The 19822-nt window shown below is 39.6% G+C and overlaps 1 protein-coding gene across 1 annotated transcript in view; it reads right to left on the minus strand.

The window, feature by feature from the left end:
- SHC3 (SHC adaptor protein 3) overlaps positions 1-19822 on the minus strand; it is a 57276-nt gene that overhangs the window by 24390 nt on the left and 13064 nt on the right. Inside the window, exons 2-6 of the mRNA XM_070736291.1 lie at positions 12583-12653; positions 8479-8542; positions 7132-7251; positions 2890-2943; positions 2304-2355 (exon numbers count right to left, since the gene is read on the minus strand). Coding sequence (XP_070592392.1) covers positions 2304-2355; positions 2890-2943; positions 7132-7251; positions 8479-8542; positions 12583-12653 — 361 coding nt within the window. The remainder of the gene's footprint in view (positions 1-2303; positions 2356-2889; positions 2944-7131; positions 7252-8478; positions 8543-12582; positions 12654-19822) is intronic.

Genomic DNA, 19822 nt, shown 5'->3' on the forward strand with positions numbered 1-19822 from the left:
AGTTGCTCTGGGGAAAGGATCTAAATTGCTGGTTTGACCGAGAGGTGTCCCAACGAAAGGACTGACGTCGGTTGTATGGAGTCTGACGACGATCCTGACCCCTCCTGGACCTTGGAAGAATCTTCCGTTTGTCCTTGTCCTCTATGAGGACCTTTTCTAATATGTCGCCAAACAGCTGAGACCCCTGAAAGGGCGATGATGCCAGGCGCCATTTAGATTTGGTGTCTGCTTGCCAACTGCGCAGCCATAGCATTCGGCGTGATGCGAGGGTAGCGGACATCCCTCTCCCAGCAAATTTGGCAGCATGTAAGGTGGCATCGGCAGAAAATTCAGCCGCAGCCAACAACTTACTAAGGTCCTGGCGCATCCGTCCTTCCTCTGGCCCCAGGCGAGACAGCATGTCCTCGATCCAGACGATGGAGGCTCTATTAAAAAAGGAAGCAGCCGCTGCTGCGCGAAACCCCCATCCGGCCATCATGTGGGTCTTCCTGAGGAGCACCTCAGCCTTCTTGTCCTCTGGCTTCAAATTGTCTCCCATCTCAGCAGGAACCAGAGCGTTGGAAACCAGTGTCACCACTGGTGAATCTATGGGAGGAAACTGTAAGAGAGCCTCTACTTCGTCGTCAAACGTGTAGAACTTCCTCTCTATCACTGATGGTCCCTGGGCCGCTGCTGGATATTGCCACGGTCTCTTGATACTTTGCACGAAAATCTCTGATGCCGGGACATGGTCTGTTTCAGGCTTAGGCTCCTTTAATAGAGTAGAGGATCTAGATGGCACGGCCTGAGATGGTTGGGCCGGATCCTTCAACTCCATAGTCTGTCTTGCCTTATATAAAAGAGTCCTGAACGAGGACTGTTTGAACAGTCCCGCCACCTGCGGTTGTTCTGGAGGTGCCTCATCCTCTGACATATCATAGTCTTTATCACTGTCCTCCATTAACACAGGCTCCTCAAGTACAGATCCCAAACCTGAAAGGGGCGGTGCAGACCAGAGATCCCGGGTTGTGGCTTGTCTTGGCTGTTGAGGCCCTTGCTGTGCTCCCACTGCTATGCCCTTAGTATAGACATTGGTCAGTAATTCCTGAAAGGCCGGTGGCATATCCTGCCATGTGTCAGGGTTGTCCCTGAGCCCCGCAGCTGTAGGGGTGAAGGTAGCTGCTGGAACCGTTTTGGCCTGAGGTGAAAAACCCCATACTGGTCTCTCCTGGGTGGCTGATCCCGGCCTGCTTCTGGGAGTTTGAAGCTGAGTCAGAGCTGGGTGATCAGGAGACCAGTCTCTCTCAACCCTCTCTCTTGGGGTTTGTGAGCCAGCAGCCACATCAAGGCCCATGGGTGGTCCAGGCCTGGGCAGTGGAACACTGTGGAGGGCTGCCTCCAACTTCTGTTCAAGGGCCTGAATTCGCCTCTCGGCCTCTTTGATGGCTGAGGAAGAGGACTGGGATGATTTAGCCTTTATCTTCCCCTTATCCTTGGGCTTGGCCACCGGGGCAGAAACTGCAGATCCCAAAGCAGGGGCTGGATCTGCATTGCCACAGGAATCCATAGTACTCACAGTATTTGAGCAGAAATCAGTGTTAAAGCAATTAACGGCACAGAGCTGTATTAATTAAGCAATCACCTCCGACTGATAAAAACTCCTCAAAATGGCCCCCCGAAGCTGCTGCCCAGTGCGCCTGCGCCTGCCAGCCGTTCTAACCGTTCTTCGCGCCTAAATTAGGTCGCTGAAGCAATGAGGGAAGAGGAGGGGGGGGAGGAGTTCCCCTCAGCCGCTCAAAATGGCGGGCGCGGAGCGCAGTCTTGGTACTTAGACTGAGTTTTAAAACTGAGCTCACTGGGGGCAGGCAAGGGGCGGTGCCTAATAATATGTTAATTCTAAACTCAGTCTCGACCAATAGGATTGAGAATAACCCATATTGGACTCTCCTTCCAGATGCAATGGAGAATCAGTCTCAGCTCTTTGATTATTTTATTAATTTGGCCCTCATCATTTTGAAGGCAAGTAAAACTCCACATTGGTGATAGGAAGAGCATCCAGTAAAATGCTAGCTCTATTCAGTTGCTCAGACTCCACCCTGCAAGGGATTATGGGGTCATTAAAAGAAGAGGATGTGTTTTAAAGGAAACAAATATCTGAACAAATAAATACAAGCCCCTTGCTAGCCAAATACCTGCAGGAAGCCATTAGAAATAGAATAATTGAAGAGAAATAGAATAATTGTAGATAATCCTCTCTAATTGAAGAGAATCTGGATAATATGTTTTCAAAAGGAATATGAGACTAAAGATAAGACATTCTTTACCTCTGTGATTAACAGGATCCTTAGCTATATATGCAACATAGTCTGTTGTATCCTGTTGGAAGAGGATAGAGAATAAAAAAGTGAAGCATCTACTATCATGATTATGAAAGTTTCCTTTTGTGCTAATTCAGAGGTCAGTTCAATTTTCATCTGCCTGGATCTCACTTATGCCTGGATCTCACAGGGACAAAACTGTTAGAAATATCAATCATATTAGGTTTTAGAATAGATACAGTGATCAAGCAAGGATTCTCAAAGTCTTGCATGGATAATTTCGTAAACAACAGAGGAAATCTTTAGGTTAGAAAATCAACTGAAAGCTTAAGATGCTATTTTCAAAAAGTTGGCTATAGTTTTCAAAGTCTGTTAAATGAAGCTCTTACGAATGATGAAATCTTGACTAAACATCATCCATATTGTAAACCCCACTGAAATCACAAGCACGATCAAATAAACTGAAATATTATTTGTCTTTCCCCCTTACCGCTGAGCCACAAGGTGTAACAATGAGCATTTTCCCCCCAAGAAAGATAAGTAATAAATTTGGCACAATGACCTCTTGCATCAATAGCAAGAAGAGACTTACCACATCTACTCCAGATGCAAAAGAAATAGATTGCATATGATGGTTTGCTATAATCTGTAGGGTTAAGAAAACATAATGTGTGAGATACACAGAATGCTATTTTTCTCTTTTTTTCTCTCCAGCTGTGTTCTTGAGTATATAAAATCAGAAGCCCAAACTAGAAATACAAGGGTATCAGTGACAAATGTCATGTACAGTGTTCCCTGGATCTTCGCGAGTTCGAACTTCGCAAATAGCCTATACCACGGTTTTACAAAAAATATTAATTAAAAAATACTTCACGGGTTTTTTCCTATACCACGGTTTTTCCCACCCGATGATGTCATATCTCATCGCCAAACTAATAATTTTTGTAAATAAATAACAAAAAAAATAAATATTGTTATTAAATAATTATGTTTATAAATATCAGGATCACTAAGTGTCTTATTCAACCAGTAATAATGGTGAGTAAATGGTTAAGGGAATTGGAAATGGTAATTTAAGGGTTTAAAGTGTTAAGGGAAGGCTTGTAATACTGTCCATAGCCAAAAATGGTGTATTTACTTCCGCATCTCTACTTCGCGGAAATTCGACTTTTGCGGGCGGTCTCGGAACGCATTCCCCGCGGAAATTGAGGGAACACTGTATCTCTAATGCCTCCATTTAGAGTACATTCAAATGACAATTCCATCTCAGTGGAGAAATCCCTTTTTTTTAAAACTACCAGTTCTGTGGGCGTAGCTTGGTGGGCGTGGAGTGGCTTGGTGGATGTGGCAGGGGAAGGATTCTGCAAAATCTCCATTCCCATTCCACTCTTGGGGAAGAATACAGCAAAATCCCCATTCCTTTCCCACTTCTGGGGGAAGTATACTGCAAAATCTCCATTCCCACTCCACTCTTGGGGAAGGATACAGCAAAATCCCCATTCCTTTCCCAGTTCTGGGGGGAGGATACTGCAAAATCTCCATTCCCACTCCACTCTTGGGGAAGGATACAGCAAAATCCCCATTCCTTTCCCACTTCTGGGGGGAGGATACTGCAAAATCTCCATTCCCACTCCACTCTTGGGGAAGGATACAACAAAATCCCCATTCCTTTCCCAGTTCTGGGGGGAGGATACTGCAAAATCTCCATTCCCACTCCACTCTTGGGGAAGGATACAGCAAAATCCCCATTCCTTTCCCACTTCTGGGGGGAGGATACTGCAAAATCTCCATTCCCACTCCACTCTTGGGGAAGGATACAGCAAAATCCCCATTCCTTTCCCACTTCTGGGGGGAGGATACTGCAAAATCTCCATTCCCACTCCACTCTTGGGGAAGGATACAGCAAAATCCCCATTCCTTTCCCACTTCTGGGGGAAGTATACTGCAAAATCTCCATTCCCACTCCACTCTTGGGGAAGGATACAGCAAAATCCCCATTCCTTTCCCACTTCTGGGGGGAGGATACTGCAAAATCTCCATTCCCACTCCACTCTTGGGGAAGGATACAGCAAAATCCCCATTCCTTTCCCACTTCTGGGGGGAGGATACTGCAATATCTCCATTCCCACTCCACTGTTGGGGAAGGATACAGCAAAATCCCCATTCTTTTCCCACTTCTGGGGTAAGGATACTGCAATATCTCCATTCCCACTCCACTCTTGGGGAAGGATACAGCAAAATCCCCATTCCCACTCCACTCTTGGGGAAGGATACAGCAAAATCCCCATTCCTTTCCCACTTCTGGGGGAAGGCTATTGCAAAATCTCCATTTCTACCCCACTCTGGAGCCAGTCAGAGGTGGTGTTTGACAGTTCTCAGAACTACTCAAAATTTCCGGTACCAGTTATCCAGAACCTGCTGGATTTCAGCCCTGCTCTATCTGTAAGATCTTCAAGAGACAGTCAGATGTGAACTTGGAATTTGGCAATGAAAGCCAATGTCTCCCTTTGCCTCCCTGCTCTATTTTTTAATTTTCTTTTTTAATTATTCCAGTATGGCCGCCCCAAGTCTTTGAAGAAGGGCGTCATACAAATCTAATAAATAATAATAATAATAATGGCTCTTAATATACAGACAGCCTTTCATTATTAGATGCTTCGCAAAACAGTGCAAAGAGCTACATCCTGTCCTTATGACACTGTTCTTGTCTCATCCTCTGGTCATGGTTTACATAGTCCTACCCAACTGTTTTCTCTACTGACAAACATCCAATCCTTTCTCTTTAAACAGCCAAAGTCACATCATAATGCTGTGTAAAATTTGTAACACTGATCCCTAGTTGAAGTTTTAGGCATAATAAAAAGCTAAATTATTCTCTTCTTTAGTTCCAATTTGAATACCTTTTTCTTTATTGTATGGTTTTAAAATCAAGATATGGAAACGGGGGACATATTCATTTCTTTAAAACACTGACATTTATCTTTTCTAACTAAAAAAACCAAAAAACCATAAATATCTAAAACAATCTAACAACATACAAAGCAAATTCACAGCTTGAAAATGGCATAATAATAAGTATGCAATTAAGTATCCCTGGTCATTACCCACTTTACACCTGCAGGAAGTACTTGAAGGGATGGAGAAATGATCTCAATTATTGGTGAGTTCAAATGGAAGAAATGGCCTCTGTTGGGCAGAACTACTCGGCCCATAACCTATTGGGCAGAGTGAGAGTTTTGCGCACACAGAAGTTAACCCACCAAGTAGCCACAGTTAACCACTATACCTAATTGAAATCTTCAATGAAACACAGCAGCAGGCTTTATTGTACAAATATATTTTACTTCTCTTTTATCAAACTGTTTCTCTAAATAAACTATCATTCAATACTTTCATATGACTCTTATAATATCCACCACTGCAGCCACTAAGCACTAACCACTAAATTACAAACCACTCTCTGTAACAAACCACTCTGTAACAAACCATATAGCAGTGATTTTCAACCTTTTTTGAGCCGCGGCACATTTTTTACATTTACAAAACCCTGGGGCACATTGAGCGGTGGGGGGGGGGGCTAAAAAAAGTTTGGACAAAAAAATTCTCTCTCTCTCTCTCTCTCTCTCTTCCTCCCCTTCACTCTATTTCTTTCTCCCTCCCTCTTTCTCTCCCTTCCTTCCTCTTTCTTTCTCTCTCTCTCCATCCCTTTCTTTCTCTTCCTTCCTTTCTCTTTTTTGCTTTCTTTCTCTCTCCCTCCCTACCTCCCTCTATGTCTTTCTCTCTCTCTTTCTTTTGTTTCTCTCTCTTTCTCTCTCTCTCTCTTTCTCTCTCTCTTGCTCTCTTTCTTTCTCTTGTTTTCTCTCTTGCTTTCTTTCTCTCTTGCTTTCTCTGTCTCTTTCTTTCTTTCTCTCTGAGCTTCGCGGCACACCTGACCATGTCTCGCGGCACACTAGTGTGCCATGGCACACTGGTTGAAAAACACTGCCATATAGGATACAGCCAATCAGGTTGCAGTACAATTAACAAACCCATGATTACATGCTGATAGTGATGGGCGAACCCAACGGTGTTCGGGTTCAGCAAGTTCGGACGAACTTTACGCAAAATTCGGACGAACTTGAACCAAACCGAACCCGAACAGGGAATCCCACCAAGAGATTCTGGGGGCGGAGCTTTGACATCACGTATACCAGCAGGTTGCTAAGGACACCAAGGTGATCACTTCCTGGATTCCATGTTTATTTTTACATGAAAGGACCGCCCTTTGCTTGCAGCGCCACTACGGTGTCCTTTTTCGTAAAAATAACAATGTTTATTTTTACGTGAAGACCTCCCTTTGAAGGAGTTGGGGAATCCCTCCCACGAAGAGATTCTGGGGGTGGAGCCTTGATGGTGATCAACCAGGAAGTGATCACCTTGGCGTCCTTAGCAACCTGCCAGTGACATCAAAGCTCCGAACGCCGAACGCGACCCCGAACTTTGCCTGAAGTTTCAAAAAAATTTGGGTTCATGTTCGGCATACCGAACACTGCAAAATTCGGTACAGACCCGAATTGTGCATGTTCGGTTCGCCCATCACTACATGCTGATTATGGCTTACATCAGCCTCTCCCTTGGTTACAAAACATTTACTTGCATTATGATATTACCTTCAGAAATGAACATATTTCTGACAGCCTCGAGTTAGACACATATATCTATATTTTTACTGAAATAAATTGGATAGTGAAATGTTACTTTTTAAAAAAATTATGAAAATTAAGAATGGAAATAGCTTGCCCAAACTAACCATAAGATTTTAAAAAGAGAAAATGGGAATGTTAAAAATACCAACCTGCTTACAGTCGGGAGTCATCAGGTTTAAGCTGGTAGTAGAAATATTTAGACTGATGTTCATTCCTGCAAACTGAAGATTGCTCTTCCCCAGAATATTAGAGAGTGCTTTACTTGGTGGCTGGAAAAGTAAAATGCATGTCTTTCAGCACTCTATCCACATTTGATACCATGTGAATGCCACTCAATAAATTGACACCTCTAAAATTTAATAGTCAAGGACATGACAATTTAATCAACAGTGTACGGAGGCTTTAAATACTGATTTAAAAGAAAGAAAATACTATAGGGAAGAAAAATGGATCTCGTTTTGTATAACAGAAAGATGGCAGGAATAGTTTTAAAACTGGAATCATCAACATTTCTGGAAACTGGAATCAGTATCGGATTCCTACCGGAATTGGGGGGGGGGGGACACGCTGCACTCATAGTGGAAATGGAGCTGCGTGCGGGCAGGCACATGCGTCAGAATGAGATTTTGTTCCTGCGCATGCACAGGAAGCAGAATCTTGTGAAAGGACACATACGTGTGAGATTTCGGCAAGTTTTGGCACTTGTTTGCTTCCACGCATGCGCAGCAAAAGAAAATTGCCAAAATCTCACGCGCCTACTGCGTGCCTTCTTGCGAGATTTGCTTCCTGTACATGTGCAGAAATCTTGCTCCAATGCGCACACACATTGGATACACACATGCACCCGCCAGTCACCCAGAGTTGCGCGCACATCAGTTCGAACCCCCATCTGACTGGAATCAGTAACCTCGATTGCTGGTGAGAATTTGCAGGATTGCAAAACTTAACTCCTGCTTAAGATTTTTTATTATTTGTTTTCAAAAAGCATTTACAGGCAGTCCTCAACTTACTACTACAATTGAGCCCAAAATTTCCAACCAATTTTCATATGTTCAACCATTAAATAAAAAGATAAATGACATATACCAGTATGTTTAATGTTCCTAACACTGCCTCAAATCCATTGTGCTTAATGCAATGTGGACAAGAACAGCAGGTAAATAATTATATAGATCCATGTAAATTAGCAGCAATGTTTGAATTGAAGTACCCATGAGTTAATTTATCCATGCAAAGAAGATTGCATGGGGCTCTATTCTTGCAATGCTTAAGATAGATAGCATACATTGAAAGAACCCTAGCACAATACTTCTTGATATAAAAACATCATGCTTGCAAACAGCTAAAAATTACATAGATATTCTACTTAGTCTTTTCTTAACGTGGCTCTATCTGCAGTGGACTATTTGATAAAATAATATTAAAACTGGAGAAGGACAAGATAGTTGGGCAACAATATAATGATAAGTCAATAAATAAGTAATTAAGATTACTACCTTTCTTCTTTTAAAAGCTCCTTTGGTTCCTGGCACAGCTTCACAAACAAGGCCAATTGCTTCTCTAAAAAGATGGAAGAGGATGTCAAAAGCAAATGCTTATGCTATTTTTCTTCATTTGTTTTTACAAACACTGCTTGAAAATCTAAATTGGTCCCTTATGACATATACACACACACACACACACACACACACACAAGGGACCAATTTAGATTATTTATATATATCTGAATCTACAGAAAAATCTGGAGTTAAAATTAGCATTGTATGATATTAGGTAGTTGAAATATTGTATAATTTGACAATTTCATAACTTGCATTAATTGCACTAACAGGATGACTCAAGCGTCAATTTCGAATGTGATTTAATAGCATAATATATTTTTAATGCATGGATTTTCCTTCTACCTGAACGATATTTTTGGGATTTCTGGAATCAATGAGATTGGTTTCAGATTAGATATAATAGGCACTTCCATACCAAAAAAGAGTATATGGACATTTATTATGAATCAATGCAAACAATCTATGGCAAACTGTATCTTAACTTTCATTTTCTTGCAGATTTTGTTTTAAATGCACACAAGCACATAAACATACACCAACATGAAGCATAATCCCTCACAATCAAATCAGCTCAAAAAGCTCTTATTGAATATGATGTCAGAGTCATTTGAGTGCTATGTTATAGAAAAAGAATCCTCAGTCTTAATATTTACTTCTATTATAGAGTGACTGTTAATATTATTAATTGTATGCTGTTAATATTATTAATTGTAATAAAATAAACTGAAATATAATGTAAAATAAAAATTTAGCATTGAATAAGTTCATAGTTTCATAGCCAAAAAGGATTAGTGGTAATGTTTTATAAATACTTGATTTACAATTGCAACTGAGTCCAGGATTTATGTTGCTAAGTTAAATATTTGTGAAGTGAGTTTTGTCCCATTTTATCACTTTTCCTGACACATTTGTTGAGCGAACCACTCAGTAGTGGTATTCACTTATCTTTGCTACCAGTTTGGACAAGGGACCATGTGTGCAAGCTTGCATCACTTGTGTATGGTGATACAACACTTAATGCGTAGAATCTTCTGTGCATGCACAGAGTATCTGTGATGACATCCGTATGGAAGGGCGGAGACTCCTGCCGCTGCTACCGGTTTACCTGAACTGGTGCAAACCAGTAGAATACCCCCAGTGGAACCACTGCAGTTAACAACATGGTGGTTAAGTGAATATGGCTTCCCCATTGACTTTGCTGGTCAGAGGGTCACTAAACGAACTGTTGTAAGTTGAGGGTTACCTTTATAGGAAAACTAGAACTGATGAAGAATGATCCATGGTGCAGAATGACCATATATACAAGAATAAAGAATTCATCCCTACCTTCCCCACAAACCATTTTGCTTAGCGTGTTTTAGAGAGGATTTCATTACATTACATATATCCAAACCCTTTTCAGAAATACCGCTGCTTTTTTTCACTTTTCGTCCACAGTATTGCCAAGACTGTATTTTTATTTTTGTTGTCAGGGAGATAGTATGATTGTTGAAAGGCAATATTACATAATACAGAAGACGTGGTGTTTTTGGAAACTTGACCCTAAGATATATAGGACTTTCAAAATAATTAGTGGTTGAAAGAAGGCTTAAGAACAGACCAGAAGATTGTGAACTTGATACTCTCTTCTCCTTTTTTTCTCCTTCTTTTTTATCCATCCCATATATATTATGGCATATGTCCAGTTATTTATATACACAAATAAAAATGATTTTGAATACAGGCTCAAACTAATTTACTGCCCTCAAAAATGGGCTAAAAATATTAAATCAGGCTTTATTAACACACTACCATAATAAATAATTTTTAAAACTGATTTACTTGGGCAGCATTGTGTACTTTTCAATGTGTATGTGTATTCACAATGGACCCAGCCTGTTATTGAATATTACCATAGTTTCACCTTACTATTTAGGAAACTTATTGTTTTCCCAGGTGACAGAGACAAGGCTTTGCCACAGAAATGATTATATCCTCCAGTTTATAACAGCATATCCTCACTTTCAAATATATATATCAGCGGTGGGTTGCTCCCAGTTTAGACTGGTTCTTAGAACTGGTAGAGCCAGTGAAGGGAGGCTTCTCTTATCCACTAGGGATGTTACTGTGCAAACCAGTAGCAAAAATATTTACAACCCACCACACACACATACACACAGAGAACACATATGTATGTATATGTATGTATGTATATATACACATACATACATACAAACATACATACATATACATATACATACACACACACACACTTGTGGATTTATAGAATCAATCACAGCTTTGAAACTATACAGAAACTGTATTGAAAAAGTGTTCTGAGAAATGGTGTGTATATATTTTTCATTGAAAACATTGATCCAAAAGTTACAGCAGTAAGTTTTAAAGATTAGACTCAAGCAATACAGTATAGCTAGTTACAATATTTCCTGCCTTAAGAAACATTTCACATGACAAAACAGAGACAAATAAAACAAGCTTAGAAATCTTAACTTGACATACTGTGTTATTTATTTGCAATTTCATACATAAAGCAGCCTTTTCCAACTTAGGACATTTCCCCATAGCTCAAATAAAACACTGAGCTGCATTTCACAAAAGCTTATTGGTGTTAATAAATTTGATAGAAAAGGGGTGTCACCAGGCTCCATGACTGATAAGTTAATCACCCAGTTGTTAAGTGAAATCTAACTTCCCCATTGACTTTGCTTGTCAGAAGGTTGCAAAAGGGGATCACTTAACCCTGGAACTCTGCAACAGTCATAAATATGAACCAGATGCTGTGGAGCTAAATTTTGATCACATGATCATGGGGATGCTGCAAAGTTACTTATGATTGTTTATGGAAAACAATCATAAGTAACTTTTTTCAGGGCCATTGTATCTTTGGACAATCGCTAAACGAACAGTTGCAAGTCAATGACTGTTCTTACTGTCAGGCTTAGCAATCCTGGGTGATATTTCATATAAAGTGAAAAGTAGAATGTATTACCATATAAGGTCAAAGGTAGAATGTAAGCATGCTAATGCTAAGTGATTGGGTGTGAACTGCAACCGGATTTGGCCAGGGCATTATAAGATGCTGATCAACTTCACCATTCCCTTGTGGTTGTTTGCTGTTGATGGTGGTTGTTAGTTGGCTGACTGGAGCAGCTTGAGCATGAGTTAGATATTGAGTAGAACTGAGATATTGACACAAAGAAACCTGGATTGGTTTTGTATCTACATGTAAGCTGGATTGATTGAACATCTACTTGTAAATAAGCTGAATATAGCTGATGTAAAGTTCCTGTATATAGAAGACTGAAGATATTTTTCACTGAAGAGTAAATTACTGTTTTATACAAAAGTGTCTTCGTCATTTATTTGGTTCATTAAATTGTCACAATATATTCTGGTATTTTATCTAGTCCTCCTGTGTTACTCTGCATGTGTGTGTGTGTGTGTGTGTGTGTGTGTGTGTGCGTGTGTGTGTGTGTGTGAGAGAGAGAGAGAGTTTAGTGCTCTTGGTGCAAAATCCATGTTCAAAAGAATTCCAAACAAGAGGAAGATATAGTGGGCATGGGGTTGTGCTATGAATTGGCTTTCTTCATCCTTTATCTTCTCCCCACAAACCCCACAACCACTACTGCTCCACTGTGGGCTTTGTGGGGAGAAGATAAAGGATGAAGAAAACCAATTGCTTCAAGCTTCTTAATTGAGACCATAGAGCTAATGAATATAGAGTGGGCAAGTGCTTGATCAGAAAGAACTGGACTTCCTGCTAGCTAGCCAAAGTAAAATGGTGCCTAAAGACACTGTCCAAAAATATGTCAATCATTTATATGCTATATTGTACATCCATAAATAACTTTATATTATTTTCACTATTTTAAGGCAGAGCAGAACTCTAAAAACATTTGTTATATGTACAAAGTTATATATAATTATCAGCAGCAGCAACATGCACTCTACACTATTGCTCGTATTTGCCTCCTTCAAGTAAATTGTACCTAAGTCAAAATACAGTGATGGGAATGTAGCTAGAATATATTGCCTTACCTTGTTATCTGTGTTCTAGTATTAAAATCCAGAGATTTCATGGACCGCAAGACCTCTATACATCCCAAATACTACAAAGAGGAAAAAGGGTGCATATAAATATAAATGAAATAAACTTTGTACAGTTATACCTTGTCTTACCAACTTAATTGGTTCCGGGACGAGGTTCTTAAGGTGAAAAGTTTGTAAGACGAAACAATGTTTCCCATAGGAATCAATGGAAAAGCAATTAATGCGTGCAAGCCCAAAGTTCACCCCTTTTGCCAGCCAAAGCGCCCATTTTTGTGCTGCTGAGATTCCCCTGAGGTTCCCCTCCATAGGAAACCCCACCTCTGGACTTCTGTGTTTTTGTGATGCTGCAGGGGAATCCCAGCAGGGGAATCCCAGCATCGCAGAAACAAGTGCTTCGCTGTCAATGGAAGTCCAGAGGTGGGGTTTCCCCATGGAGAGGAGCCTCAGGGGAATCCCAGCAGCGCAAAAACAGGTGCTTTGCTGGCAACGGAAGTCCGGAGGCAGGGCATCCCAGTGGCGGCAGTGGGTTTGTAAGGTGAAAATAGTTTGTAAGAAGAGGCAAAAAAATCTTAAACCCTGGGTTTGTATCTCGAAAAGTTTGTATGACGAGGTGTTTGTAAGATGAGGTATCACTGTATATCATAATCCATACTCATACTTTGATAGATGGAGGTTATGATTTTATTTATATCGGTTTTCCAACAAATAGTCCATCAAAATGGCTTGCTAAGCATGTATAGTAAAACAAATCCCATCATCCCTTTTCTTATTCTCCCTCCCCACCTATATATACACCAGCAATAATCATTTTTTTAAAAAAATGGAACCCTCCCTTTGTTTTCCCCTATTAGCTTAGAAGCCACACAGAAAGCCCTTTCACTAGTATGCAGGCACATTTTTAAGTATACTATTATTAGTCTAGGTTGCATAATTAACTAATGCTGCAGAAAGTCCCTTAGGCTTATGATTTAATTTGATGCTACCCATAATAGCTGTGCAAGGACAGAATGAGTTAGAAAATTTGCATCACAATATTATTTGTGTCTACTGTGGGAAAATATGTCTTGTACCGTATGCATGATCCTCAAATTGTGAAAGGCATCAGAAGCCATGCAGACTTGTTTCAGGTTCTTTTTATAAGTGTTTGCATACCAACACATCTGCACCAGAATATAGAATATAGAAACCTATATTCTCTTTTTTTTTCCCTTAAAGGATAACTGCCTATTGACAATTCTGCAGCTGTGTAGATATATTTAAATTAGACTAACTTGATTATAATAAGGTCTGGCCAAACTCTCCTGTCTCTGCTGGAAAAGAAATAGAAGGCAGCTGTAAATTTCCTGGCCATAAACATCTTTTGCCCCATCTAGATATTTCAGTCAGTAAACAACTTTGGGCCAGTTACTGGGATGCTGAATGTTGAGGGATAATAGTTGGAATTCAACTTTGCAGGCACCAGTTTTCTGCACCAGTAAATCGATTGACTATTGGGCATAGTTCCCTCTAAGCTGAGCAGTGAGCAATCGCTCACTTAAAAATCATCATCAACTCAGAGTTTTCCAAACTTGCCCAGAAGCCGAGAGGGAAAGAGTGAGAGGGAAGGAGAGAGAGAGGAAGAGAGGAAGAGAGAGAAACAGATAGAAAAAAGAGAGGAAGGAAAAGAGAAAGAAAAAGAATGGGAGTAAGGAAGAGAGAAAGAAAATCAAAATCTAGCTTGAAACTAGCTCAACTATTTAAGTGGCATTTTGATATTGATAGAGTTGCCCTATTATGAGCTCACTGTTATAGACACACAGTACAGTATTTTATTTTGAAATTCTCTGAGGCAAAACAGGGTGGGTTTTTTATTTGTTTGTTTGTTTGTTTATTTATTTATTATTTCTGTGCCGCCCAGTCCCAAAGGGACTGTCGCTCAGACACTATACTTTTCCGCCCCGCCCCCCCAAAAATTAGAGGGAACACTGCTATTGGGGGCTATAGATGCAGACATAATTGACAGAGGGACTCAGGACTTTTCTCTCCTTTCTTTGTCCTTGCTTTGTATGGTTTTTTTTTTTTTCTAATGGACCTTCTATGGATTACGCTGAAATTTGGGAGGGCTTTCATCTCCTTCTTTCTTTCTCAGTTCAGACTTCTTTCATTTCGGTCTTGAACCTACGCAAATTTCATGGCTAATCTGACAACTCAGATTATGAGTTGAGATGAACATACAAATACAGAGATACAGATTAACAGAGTTGGAAGGGACCTTGAAGGTCTTCGAGTCCCACCCCTGCCCAAGCAGACCATACACAATTTTTGACAGATGGCAATCCACTTTCTTCTTGAAAGCTTCCGGTGATGAACTTTCGGAGGCAAACTGTTCCATTGGTTGATTGTTCTCACTGTCAGAAAATTTATCTTTATTTCCAGGTTGCATCTTTCCTGGTTCAATTTCCATCCATTATTCCTTGTCTGGCCTTCAGGTGCTTTGGAAAATAGTTTGACCCCTTCCTCTCTGTGACAGCCCCTCAAATATTGGAACACTGTATTACGGCTCCCCTGGTCCTTCTCTCCACTAGACTAGCCCTACCCAGTTCCCGCAACTATTCATCATATGTTTTAGCTTTCAGCTCTAGTCCCCTAATCACTTTGGTTGCTCTTCTCTGTGCTCTTTCTAGAGTCTCAACATCTTTTTTATAGTGGGATGACCAAAACGGGATACAGTACCCTAAGTGTGGTCTTAGTAAGGCTTTATAGTAAGGCCCCTCAGAGAGGGTACGCAACTTGGGCGTCCTCCTCGATCCACAGTTGACATTGGAACACCATCTTTCGGCTGTGGTGAGGAGGGCGTTTGCCCAGGTTCGCCTGGTGCACCAGTTGCGGCCCTATTTGGACAGGGAGTCATTGCTCACAGTCACTCATGCCCTCATCACCTCGAGGTTCAATTACTGCAACGCTCTCTACAAGGGGCTACCTTTGAAAAGTGTTCGGAAACTTCAGATCGTGGAGAACGCGGCTGAGAGAGCCATCATGGGGCTTCCCAGATTCGCCCACGTTTCTACAACACCGTGGCCTGCATTGGCTGCCGATCAGTTTCCAGTCACAATTCAAAGTGTTGGTTATGACCTTTAAAGCCCTACATGGCATTGGACCAGAGTACCTCCAGAACCGCCTGCTACCGCACAAATCCCAGCGACCGATAAGGTCCCACAGAGTTGGCCTTCTCCGGGTCCCGTCGACTAAACAATGTCGTCTGGCGGGCCTCAGGGGAAGAGCCTTCTCTGTGGCGGCCCTGGCCGTCTGGAATCAACTCCCCCCAGAGATTAGAACTGCCCCCACCCTCCTTGTCTTTCGTAAACTACTCAAGACCCACCTATACTGCCAAGCTCTTTATATTTTATGTTTGGTATGTATGTGTTGTCTGGTTTTAATATGATAGGGTTTTATATATTTCTTTTTAATATTAGATTTGTTTCACTATAATATTGTTTTTATCATTGTTGTGAGCCGCCCCAAGTTTTCGGAGAGGGGCGGCATACAAATCTAATAAATTATTATTATTATTATTATTATTATTATTATTATTATTATTATTATTATTATTATTATAGAGTGGTATTAGTACCTCCCATGGTCTTGATTGTATCCCTCTGTTAATGCAATTTAGGTTTGCATTGGCTATTTTGGCTGCTGCCACATAGTGTTAACTCATATTTAATTGGTTGCAATGCATATAATGCAATGCATACAATCCATACAAATTTTAGGTTGTTATCTAAAGACAGACCTGAGTAGCTTAGGTTTGTCATTGTTTCCTATTGAGGAAAAGTGACTATTTCAAAACCCAGCCCTTCTCATTTACTTTAGGTTTGACTAAGACTTTAAACTAATGCAAACAAAGATGTATAGGTCACACATGTACACAAACATGCTTTTTATGGCATTTATGATTTCAACTTGCATAGGTGGTAAATAAATTTATCCGAGATGTTCAGCATGTTATGTAAATCAATTAGAAACATAAACATTTCTGAGTAACGTTCACAAATAATTTGAAATTTTGGATTATTGGTGGAAGCTTGAAATTTTAAGGGAGCAAGCTAGAATGAGTATTGATTGATTGATTGGTTGGTTGGTTGGTTGGTTGGTTGGTTGGTTGATTTGTTTTGATACATATTAACTTTGCTATCAATAAATGCCATAAGAAATATATAAATAAATATGTATAAAATATATTTATTTTGGTTGGTTGGTTGGTTGAGTGATTTGATTTGATACATATTAACTTTGATTTGATACATATTAACTTTGCTATCAATAAATGCCATAAGAAATATATAAATAAAAATGTATAAAATAAATCAAATTGGCTTGCTGAAGAAATGAAAATGATTATGCAGAATTCTGCAAAAATGATCTGTGATGAGAAAACTGCAAAGAGCAGGTACTAAATTCTATAAGAAACATGCCATATCCCCAAATATGAGATAGGAGCCTGAACAAAATACTATATATATGCACTATTATTGCAATTTTTAATCATGAAAATAGCATTTTTATAGCTGTTTCTAATGCTAGCACTAAACCCCTCCCCTACGTTTGGTAGTTTGCCAGTCAGCCAATAGTCTAAAAATAAGCTTGCAAAATTAGGCATTTCTTATATAGGTACATTTGAATTCATGCCTGTTTGAAGGCAATCTGTCTCACTACTGTGGCATAATACCTTTAGCTGAGCAAAATAACTCTGTCATTGAAAATTTGCCAACAGTTACTCATGTTGAAATTATTATGTGTATAGCAATGTCATAAAACAGAACGGGCTTCATTAAAAAAAAATTCCAGGCTAATGCATATGAATAAAGGTTAAAGATACGTTTTGTTTCAGGTATTTTTATGTGTGAAGCATCAATGCACAGACTCTATAAATAGTCTGTTATATTTGGTTGAATTTTATTTTTAAGATGGCAGAACTCTGCATGATTGCATTTTACTATTCTTAGATTTTCAGTTCAATACTACAATATAAATAGATAAAATTCCAACTTGTACTTGTCCTGTCAAAAGACCCATTGCTAGGCCCTACTGGACACACCTACACCTTACCCAACACAAGACTTCCTGTTCACACAAAACCCTTATAAACAGAAGAGCACGGACATCCCCTAAGCTCCACTGAAGATGTTACCTAGCCTGGTAACAAAACTTTCAGAAACCAACCCACAAGCTCGGAGAACGAATCTTCACCCTCAAAATTAAATTACTTAAACAAAGGAATTAAAAAGAATTTTTAAATTTTAATATCTTAAAAAATAGATAAAATAAGCAGAAGGAATTAATTACATTACTATATTGGAAATATACAGTAGTTCTTACTCTTACCCATTTGGGAAAGTACTGCAATAATAGAGAACTGAGGCAAATACAATAGTAACTACAATAGTAAATACAACAGTAGTTATGCAAATTAGTTCACATTTTCTAAAACTCAGAAATAAAATTAAACTAAAAATGACAAAGTGGGGAGAAGGCTATGAAATTATATGATATGATGAGATGTGATATAATATGGTTTGTTGGTTTGTTTGATTTCTATGCCGTCTTTCTTCACAGATTCAGGGCGGCTCACAACAAAATAAATATAATAATACAATATATAAGAAATCTAAATTTAAAATTAGATCTAAAACCCCAATACTTTACATTCCAGTCGATGGCCAGAACTAGGTATAAAACTCAACAGCCCAAGCCTGCCGGCAAATGTGCGTTTTTTTTAAAGCATTGTAGAAGGCCAGGAGGGTGGGTGCAGTACAAATCCCTGGAGGGAGTCGATTCTAGAGGGCCGGGGCCACCACAGAGTAGGCTCTTCTCCTAGGCCCCGCCAAGCCGCCCCGAGTTCGCGGAGAGGGGCGGCATACAAATCTAAAAAATAAATAAATAAATAAATAAATAAATAAATAAATAAATAAATAAATTGCCTAGCTGACGGGACCTGGAGAAGGCCAACTCTGTGGAACCTAACCAGCCGTTGGGATACATGAGGTAGAAGGCATTCCTGTAAGTAATCTTATATCATAATATATTATCCCATAATATTATATCCCATAGGTATATTATGATATACCTCCTGTACCTTTGCAGGGGTATCCAAAGGAAGAAGTAAAAAACAAAAACAATTATTTGACACTACAGTGTTCCCTCGATTTTCGCGGGTTCGAACTTCGCGAAAAGTCTATACCACGGTTTTTCAAAAATATTAATTAAAAATACTTCGTGGTTTTTTCCCCTATACCACGGTTTTTCAAAAATATTAATTAAAAAATACTTCGCGGTTTTCCCCCCTATACCACGGTTTTTCCCGCCCGATGATGTCATATGTCATCACCAAACTTTCATCCGCCTTTAATAATTTTTTAAAAAAATAAACTTGAATAAATAAACATGGTGAGTAATAATCTAAATGGTTGCTAAGGGAATGGGAAATTGTAATTTAGGGGTTTAAAGTGTTAAGGGAAGGCTTGTGATACTGCTCATAGCCAAAAATAGTGTATTTACTTCCGCATCTCTACTTTGCGGAAATTCGACTTTCGCAGACGATCTCAGAACGCATCCCCCATGAAAATTGAGAGAACACTGTATTACTATCTCGGTTGTCCTTATTATTGCTGCCAATATGTCGAGGAATCTGCATTGAAGTTGGAGGGAAGAGTTAAGAGACTGACTAGTCTGGAATTACGGAAGGGGAGGAAGCAACAGAAAATAGACGCCCTCTCCTAACCTTGGAATGTTTATCTGGTTGTACCATAGTGCACACAGCTAGTCTGGCAAGATTTTTGTAAACAGCCGAACAGCAATAAAAATACTGGTCTGATTAACTTTTAGTCTCATTCTGGTTTCTGTGCCTGACAAAATATGAAGAAACAGAAGTGGGAATATCCCTCTATGTTAGCCAGTGCATTCCGAAAATAAAGAAAAAATCAGCTAAGATTTTTTGACCCTTAATACCATTTGCTTAGATACAGAATTTTACTAAATGTGCACTCACAAATATGAATATTTCTAATATACACCTCTCATTAATGTATATATTGAGTATCCTTTTATTTCCAGATCAAAACTATGGAAAGTAAATATAATTTGATAAGAAATGGTACATAAAATGTAAATACCCAGAGTACGGGCCAGGAAGAAAATGTTTCCCCCCAAAAAAATCATCCTTGAACTAATCAATTTTATTGCTCAGAAA

The sequence above is a fragment of the Erythrolamprus reginae genome, chromosome 2 (assembly GCF_031021105.1).
Source record: "Erythrolamprus reginae isolate rEryReg1 chromosome 2, rEryReg1.hap1, whole genome shotgun sequence".
In the NCBI taxonomy this organism is placed as follows: Eukaryota; Metazoa; Chordata; class Lepidosauria; order Squamata; family Dipsadidae; genus Erythrolamprus; species Erythrolamprus reginae.